General features: G+C 40.8%; 1 protein-coding gene across 2 annotated transcripts in view; it reads right to left on the bottom strand.

The window, feature by feature from the left end:
* Positions 1-3,438: 3,438 nt before the first annotated feature.
* ASB5 (ankyrin repeat and SOCS box containing 5) overlaps positions 3,439-9,207 on the bottom strand; it is a gene marked incomplete at its 5' end in the record, with an annotated part of 50,812 nt that continues 45,043 nt past the window's right edge. For both annotated transcript variants that reach the window (XM_082863720.1, XM_082863721.1), the window contains 4 exons: positions 3,439-4,750; positions 5,765-5,956; positions 7,947-8,081; positions 8,250-8,400. In XM_082863720.1, the coding sequence (XP_082719846.1) occupies positions 4,623-4,750; positions 5,765-5,956; positions 7,947-8,081; positions 8,250-8,400 (606 nt within the window). In that variant the 3' untranslated portion in view covers positions 3,439-4,622. The remainder of the gene's footprint in view (positions 4,751-5,764; positions 5,957-7,946; positions 8,082-8,249; positions 8,401-9,207) is intronic.

Genomic DNA, 9,207 nt, shown 5'->3' with positions numbered 1-9,207 from the left:
GGGCGAGCGCCGTTGAACTTGGCTCTGTACACACGTGTGCCCAGAGAGATGGAAGAGGGGGCGGCATATGTGCTCGTGAAGGTGGGAACCCCGGGAAGCAACAGAAGTTAGGTCGTGCACGTGTTTTTCAGATTCGCCATGTGCTGTTCTACACGCTGCTGCAGCGAGAGAAAGTCGACTGTAAGATGCGTCAGCCCCGCGGCTGTGGGCCCGGGGCACAGGAGTGAGCTACTGTGTGGATCGATAAAGGGGATCCAAAACACCCTTCCTCCTGAAGTCTCAAGCGATTATGAACTCAGACAAAAGACTGAGGCAGTTGGGAAAAATCGAGCCCATTATTGACCAAGTTGTGGTCGGAGAACGTGGCTTCTGTCTGTAGTCAGGGTCCTCCTAATACTGAGCCCCGGGGGCTAGAATGAAGCACGCGCTCAGTCCCGGGCAGTGCTGGGCCTGGGCAGGGCACATCCGGGGCCCAGCCCCGTGCGCATGCTCTGTGTGGGTCAGTCACTGCCCTCTGGGAAAGGGGACCAGTGGTGATGCAGCCCCTCCTCCTTGTAACGACAAGGGTGGGAGGAGGGAACAAGGCGGCCAGCTACAGAAAGACTGAGCCCTGGACCCAGACGCAACTGCTGAGGGCCAGCCTTCACTCTCAATACCCCTGGGTCCCCCGAAGTTCAGGGCCCGCGAGATGACGTCAGGCCCAAAATGCTATCTTGTCCTTTTTTTTTTTTTTTTTTTTTTTGCGGTACGCGGGCCTCTCACTGTTGTGGTCTCTCCCGTTGCGGAGCACAGGCTCTGGATGCGCAGGCTCAGCGGCCGCGGCTCACGGACCCAGCCGCTCCGCGGCATGTGGGACCTTCCCGGACCGGGGCACGAACCTGTGTCCCCTGCATCGGCAGGCGGACTCTCAACCCCTGCGCCACCAGGGAAGCCCCTAGCTTGCCCATTTTGAGGAAAGGGCAAAAACTAAGGATCCTGCCTCGGGCACAAGAATAATACACGGAGAGATGAAGTCATGGCTCCTTCCATGTCCACAGCACGCTTCTACTCTGAAAACCACCCCCCACAAACCCCCAAACTTTTCTTTTTAAAAGTCTGGTGTAAGGTGCTAATTCTCTCTTGTCTATGGTAAGGGAAGATCGGAAACAGCGTTTTCTCCACATCTTTATCCCTTTGTTGATGTTGTTTTTTTTCACATCTTTATGGGAGTATAATTGCTTTACAATGGTGTGTTACTTTCTGCTTTATAACAAAATGAATCAGCTATACGTATACATATATCCTCATATCCCTTTGGTCTAATGCAGGAGGCAGGCACCAGGGTAAAGGAAGTTCGAGGGCCTATCCTGCCCTCCAGCCCAGCTATTCCTGCAGGGAAGTAACCCTGTTCTTTCTTCCTCACGTTTCATAGGTTCTCCGCCTACACTCCTCACGTGGGAGGATTTTGCAGAGCCCTGCGGAAGGGAAACATTCTTCCCGTGGTGGGAGCGGTCCTGACCGTGAGCATGCGGACTCACTTCTCCTCCCCCGCATCCGGCGGATCCTCTCCCGGTTGATATCAAGTCCTGCGCCCCCCAGAACCCCAGCCTTTCCTTCCTTGAGCCTTTGGGAACCTTCATTGTCTGGCGGATGATTCGCCAGCATGATCTGTTCGTGTTTGGGCTCAGAAACACTAAAATCTCCTATTTCTAGCAACCGGACCTAATCAGTTGTGCTTGTATGACACAGAGTGAATGTTTCCATTTAGCATAGAAATTCCAGGAGATGTTTTGTTTTATGTATTTAGGTCATTTATAGTCTCTGGAATGCACCCCTTTTTGTTGAAATCCTAGAGCAGATGGAAAGGTAGCAAGGCCTGAATTTTCTGAATAAATTTTCCTCCTGTAAAAGACTGAGAATGATTATTAAGGTTTTTAAGAGAGAGGGCAAACCTTAAAATAAGCCAATTATAAAGAATAGGAAAGTAGAGAAATTAGAGTGAAAAAGTGTGAATAACCCAAGGGAGAGGATACTGTTTTAAGTTGTTTGTAAATGGAGAACCAGTCATCTGGGTTCAGGACCATCCAGGGAAACACGATGGATACATTTAGACCTTTTCAGAAGAGGCCATCCTTTTACACTGTGTTTCCGTTTACTGACTCAGAAACATCAAATATACTCTGTGGTTACAACAATCATAGAAATTAAATACGTTTTCCTACAAAATAAGTGTGTTCAACAGTGCTTTACTCCAGTATTTATTTCACTATATTTCTTTAATCTCGTATCAAATACAGGCGGTCCTCGACCTAACAGTTTTTTGACTTTACCATCGTGGGCCAGGCTGAGCTCTGATGTTCTGTGGGGAAGGTGTATTAAATGCATTTTCAACATACGGTATTTTCAACTTAAGGTGGGTTGATCAGGAGGTAACCTCATACTAAGTATAGGAAGATCTGTAGTATTTTTTTCTTTTGTCTTTGTCTTTGTGGAATGTTATCCTTGCACCTTTACAGACATATATATTATAAGATTTGGATTAGAGGACCTTCAAGGTATAATTTTCAATCTGCACCATCCTACTCTCACTGCCCGTGATACAGTGATTTGAAAACCAGTGGTAAACAAAGCTAGGGCAATTGAGTCATATTCTCCCATTATCTTCCATTATAAAATCAAATACTAATTAGAAGAGGAAAAAAAAGTGCTTTATTCCAGGGATAAACATCCCACTTTAATATATTAACAAATATGATATATTTAAATTAGAACACATCTTTGATAAGACAATTGTACTCAAGCTAAGGTACAAGGTACCAGCATACTAAAATTTTCAAGTGTCAATTTTTATTTTAATATTTGATATTTACTTCTCTTATTGGCACAAGATCAATTAAGAGGGATGCCTGCATTACTCTTCTACTCCAAGATGACCTCTAGCTCAGGGAAAATGCTAGTAGAAAACTGTTTTATAAAAGCAGTTTTAATACATAATTATACTTAATAGGGTTACTCTGTAATAAAACAACAGTTAAATGCATATTCTTCTGAGGATACTACAAATTTATTAAACTGAGATATTTTGTAAAACAGACTAAGTTAAAAGTCTCTACCCACATAGAAGACATTTTTTAAACAAACATGCTACAGCCTTATTTCTACTTTCGAAAATCTAAAATGATTTTTTAAAAATGCAAATCTTAGTAACTTTGGGGTTACATACAATAATAGTATATTTCCCATGGGTCTCTGAAAGTCAAACAAGAACTAAGTTACTAGGCCCCTGGGTCGTCAAAATATTTTATCAAAATTTGATAAATTTATAATATAAAACTCATCAAAATATTTTCTTCTAGTTTACACAGTGTTACAAGTATCTTGATTATCTTATTTCTAAATCCATAATAAACTCAAATATAGTCTAAATTACAAAGAAGGCACAAAGGCTTTTTAAAAATTTTTATTTAATTTTTAAAGTTATGTTTTACATCGCACTCAAGTACAGTGAAGCAGAAGAGAATAAACGCCTACAGGGGACACCGCTGCACTAATACCTTCTGGCGTACCGCATTCCCTTGCAGTACAGTCTATGCAGAACCCTCGCTTTGTGTAAGAAGGGTTAGGAACACCACAATGAAGGTCCACAGATAGCGTACATTTTCTGAGTTTTCTACATTTGCTAAGTGGTACCCCCTTGTCCCTTTCTTTGAAAACCCCACAAGTTAAGGCATTTTTCTTCTTCCATTTTCTATAGCCTTGGACTGCCCTGACCCCTGAAGTGTGACCCAGGGCCTCTTTATCAACTAGATATGAAGTTCATTTTCCTGGGTCCAGGTATCACCAGCTATCAGCAGTCTCTGAACTGGGGGAAGGCTGGAGTGATACGTGCAAAAGCACAGAAGGGAAACCTGGAGAGGCCACCCTTGAGAAGGAGAGGGTCTTCAGATGGTTTGAGCAGGTGTGTAATGTTCCAAAGTTCTCAGGGTGAGAGGGCAGTAGCGACCATTTTAGTCCTACCAGTTTCTGAAATAGGTCCATTTAAAGCGGTGAAGTGACCAGTGGGATCTTTGCAGGGAAGGGGCAATTTATCCTTTCTTTACGGAATTAATCATTACAATGACAAGTGTACATCTAACAGGGTGGGTTTCCTGAATGAGAGTCAACTTTATTTCAAAAAGGTTATGACTTACTCTTTTCTAAACCATACTCATATTTCGTATTAATATAAAAAATACAGAGATAGTCAATTACAGAGGGCAAAATTGAAAAGCTAACACATTATTTGAAAAATATAGACCTTTAAAAATATAATATACAAATACTTTTAGTAAGGGTTCACATTTTTGTTTCATTCTAAAAATGAAATGGTGAATTTCTCATTTTTTTCTAAATCAACAAAGGGATATATGGGAATAGCTAGTAATATATAGATAGTTTAAACATACTATAGTTCAAAAACAGTAAAAATGCATAAAACAATAGTATGTACTAGTACACTTTAACTAAAATTGCTATTTCACTTCTTCTCCGGGGTGTTCTCATATCTCTTTCCCCTATCTTTAGCATATTTTAATATGAAATATACACTATGCAGATGAAATAGAAATTTTTGATTTTCAAACGTTTAGAATTATTTTACTGCCTTATCGATACTGTAAGAAATTCTGCAATAATGTTGGCAGCTGGAGCTGTGGGATAAGGTGTAATCTTGGTCTTCCAATGTAGTTTCTGATACAGAGTCTGCAAAGCTGGCACAGAGAGCTTGGGGTAGCTGCAAAAGACATGAAAGTATTTGTTCATTAAAATCAAAATGGAGTTTTCTATGTTGTAACATACATGAAATCAAACCACAAAAAACTACAGTGCTTTGCAGTAAACTAGGGGAGTATGACCATTATCCCAGGAGAATTTATATAAGCACTTGTAATGCTTTTATTTATAACACTTTATTATAATTGAGGTATAGTCTATGCCCATGCATGTTCTTTAAAACATTATAATCTTCAGGCTTATGAAATTATTGTTGCATGTAAACCTTCAAAAAATTTCTGCTTTTAGAAGGAGATAGAAATCAAAAGCCCCAAGAAGTGTTATGCACTAAAAGGGGAATTTTTTAAATTAATTTTTTCTCAGATTAGGTTTACTATTTAAGACATAGCAAGTTTTACTACAGTGTCTGGACCAGGCTTTAGAATTTCTGTTTTAGAACAAAAAGACTTCATGATTATGTTTCTATAACACGTTATAGATAATGCATGCCCTTATAAAATGGGGCATGTTTCCAAATATTTATTAAAATAGTAAACAGAATTACTTATTGTTTATTGTCAAAAGAAACACTATGTTTAACTTAACCAAATGAACATAGAATCTAGGTAAGATGAGCACAAAGGGAAATCAAGATGATCCCTCTTTACAGGTGGAGCCCAAGGTCAAAAATCACCTTCTTTCAAAAAATATTCCAAATGTTATGCCATTGTTATTTTATTTTTATTTTTTTGCGGTACGCGGGCCTCTCACTGCTGTGGTCTCTCCCGTTGCGGAGCACAGGCTCCGGACGCGCAGGCTCAGCGGCCATGGCTCACGGGCCCAGCCGCTCCGCGGCATGCGGGACCCTCCCAGACCGGGGCACGAACCGGTGTCCCCTGCATCGGCAGGCGGACTCTCAACCACTGCGCCACCAGGGAAGCCCCCATTGTTATTTTACATGCCAACAAAAAGTCTTTAAATTTCATCTACTTCAGGCAAACAAAACTTTTTTAATGCCCACATGGATTCTTCTTACCTTCATGCTGAAGCAGTAATCTTTCCACCAAACTGCTAGAGGTCGCTACGTCGACAGGTCTCAGAAGCTCTGTGTTTCTGGCATTGACGTCCGCTCCAAATTCTAGCAGTAAGTTTATAATTTCTATACAGGACTGTTGAGCAGCAGCGTGTAATGGGGTATCCCAATATTTGCCTTTTTGTACGTCAGCGCCTACATGGAAATGAGGAATGATGGTAGATACAAACAGAGTTAGTTAGATGAGTCACTTAACCTCACCAAGGCGAGGCAGGTGTGTCAGCCACAAAGAGGGCCTCAACTCTTTCTGCAAGGAGTTCTTTCTTTATGTATAATATACATAAACCTGCATATTTCATCTTAAAACGTGATACAGCTGGTTGCAGAATGCACACTTCCGTTAGATTCTCTAACATTTTTCTCTGTGCTTGAAAGATCTCATAATAAAAAAAAAATTTTTTTAATTTTAAACAGTTCCCAAAGGAGTCATATTAATTAGTATTACAAAGAGCGCACAGTTAGGCTGACTCATATCCCTTTTCATCATCATGGATAGTTTTTAGGATTATTCAAGAGCTTATTACTCTTATTCTTTTCATTTATTTTAAGGCAATAGAGCACTCTGGTTTCTTGGAAAACTCATGAATCTAGATAGGTGAGCTCTCTGGGTAAAATGTATATAAATTTTCCCCTTACTTCCCACCCATGTAGTTTAATTCAATAAATATATAAGGGCACTGAGCCTCTTAAACGGAAAGGCACACTATATTTCTGCATACAAAGCAAGTTTTTAAATGCTTATATTAAAATACTCTTACATGTTAAATTATCTATTACATAGTTGTTTTATCTTAGTGCAAGCCCCTGGTACACGGGGGTCATCATGTGCAATGAATACATACTGTTTAATACTGTAAACGATAATAATCCCATTTTCCAGGACATAAATAGTTACAACACCAAGACATGTCTATTAATAAAAATCCATCAAGTCCTTCTCATTTCTGTTGTCCAATACCATCGGTAAAACCCATGATGCTTATGAGAAGCAGTATATTTTAATAGTCCCTTTACGGCCCTCTTGCTACTGTCAAGTTTCAATAAATGTAATTATTTTCAATATTTTCAAATCAAATGTAAAACAGTTAGTGGAAAAATTATATTCCATAACAAAATCTCCATAGAGAAAGCATAAACTCTGTTGGTTATATCAGTTTTATGGGAGAACAGAGCCTGAGAATAACAATCGATCCACAGTTACTAACAATACTTCTCCAGTTTTTTTTAACCCAATATAAAATATTTGGAAAAGAATATTGCTAGCAAAGTAAAAGAAGGTGATAAAGAATAAACTCTTCTGTTATACAAATTTATGGGAGAATATAACCAGAAAATAACCATCTGTCAGCCGTTATTAGCAGAACTCACGTTTAAGACTCTTACTAGATGTAAAGGGATGCAGACACTGCTTGAAGAAGTTTATAATTTTGCCAAGATGATGTGAGTAATGCAGAAAGGGATTACTAAAAATATATGTCCGTATATATCAGAGGCCAAATGAGTGTCATAGATAATAAAAACCATAGAAATCCGCTTACTAATTTTACATATATTTGAAGCACCTGCCACGTGAGAGGCATTGTGCTACAGAAAAGAGATGATGGGGAAAAAAAGACATAATTTATATCCTAAAAGGGCTCCCAGTTCTATAGTGGGAGAGATCACTATGGTCTCAAAAGATTAGGAGTAGTTTCTCAGGGGCTAAAGCTGAACCTTGAGGAACTGGTTTGTTTCAAGTAAGTGAAGAGGGATTAAGTCTTTTCAGGTAGATTACAAAGTCTGGGAAAGTCTTGGAAGAAAAGGTATCTAATCAGTTACAATCCCTAACGTTTCTTTTGATGGGTTTGTTCACAGAGATAAACATACTTGGCACCATTATATTCACCCTTGAGGATTGTAATTTTATGACCTTTTATATGCCTTTTGGAGTTTTGAGGTGAAGTGGAGTTACCATAAATGAGGTTCTTTTTATGGGTTTTATAGTTATATGTGAGAATGCTTAGAATAAGAACATTTTTAGCCATGCGATGTAATTTTTAAAGATGCTTATTTACAGAAATCAATAGGGAGCTGAATAATTGCTTGTGTGTACGAACAGAATGGAAGATGTTGTACAGAAAATTACCAGCGTAAAGAAGCTTCCGGATGCAGTGGAACTGCTGAGACATAGAAGCTACATACAGAGGGGTTCCCAGATGAGGAATGTCTTGATCAACATCTATGCCCCAGGATATGAGGATTTCCAGACATTCATGGTGACCTGCCAACACAAAGTACAGGTGAGTTTATGTTTCCTGAATACCTGTTCCCCCCGCAAAACGTACACCTCCACCTAGGTTTCTCCCTGCAGTTATTCACTATAAACAGGGCACCGCATGTTGCTGAAAGAGCTTTCTCCCCTTGTCACTTAAGCTGGGGTCACGGGTACCTTTGCTGGCGGCCTCGTGTGTAGGGGAAGGAAGACAGGACTCCTGCTGGGGTTTGGCACCATATTCCAGAAGCAGTTCTGTGCAGCTGGGGCTGCCTTGTGAGCACGCATTGAATAACGGGGTCACACCGTCTATGGTGATCGCATTTACCTAAACCAAACCAGAGCTCTGAGAATGAGAGTCACAGAATCATACAGCACTCGCTGTCAGGCATTTAAAAACAGGTACGTGACCTGGGAACAGATAATCGAGAACATGTGGCCAGTAAAGATGACAAAGGCTGTTTAGCTCACACATATCCATAAGCAAAGCTTAAACACTACGAGGATAAATGGAAATATGTGGTAGGTAATCCACAGGAGTGGGCGTGCAACTAGGGGACTCATGAAAAAGAAAACACCCGAGAATCAAATACACAAAAATGGATTCAGGGCTTCCCTGGTGGCGCAGTGGTTGAGAGTCCGCCTGCCGATGCAGGGGACACGGGTTCGTGCCCCGGTCCGGGAAGATCCCCCAGGCTGCGGAGCGGCTGGCCCCGTGAGCCATGGCCGCTGAGCCTGCGCGTCCGGAGCCTGTGCTCCGCAACGGGAGAGGCCACAGCAGTGAGAGGCCCGCGTGCCGCAAAAAAAAAAAAAAAAAAAAAAAGGATTCAATGATTAGGTACTCTGTAATTAGGAAAAAAAAGGTACAAATGTAATAGTGATGACAGTTGTGGTGAAGCCATTTTGCTCATGGCAGTTGAAATTGGAAATTCCATTTCTGAGAATTTATCTTAAAACAATCATTGAAAAGATGAGCAAACATTACAGGCATAACGATGTTCATCTACAGCTATTTAGAATCTCGAAAGCAGCCAATAGCCTGAAGAATACTCCGTATCACGCAGCACGCTGCCCATTCCTCTGCAAGGACTGGAAAGCCTGCTTGGAGGGCAAGGGGGCGATTTGGGAGCTTTAT

The sequence above is a fragment of the Leucopleurus acutus genome (assembly GCF_964270905.1).
Source record: "Leucopleurus acutus genome assembly, chromosome: 21".
Lineage (NCBI taxonomy): Eukaryota > Metazoa > Chordata > Mammalia > Artiodactyla > Delphinidae > Leucopleurus > Leucopleurus acutus.
The sequence above is the reverse complement of the archived record's forward strand: the minus strand, read 5'-3'. Positions and strand labels throughout refer to the sequence as shown.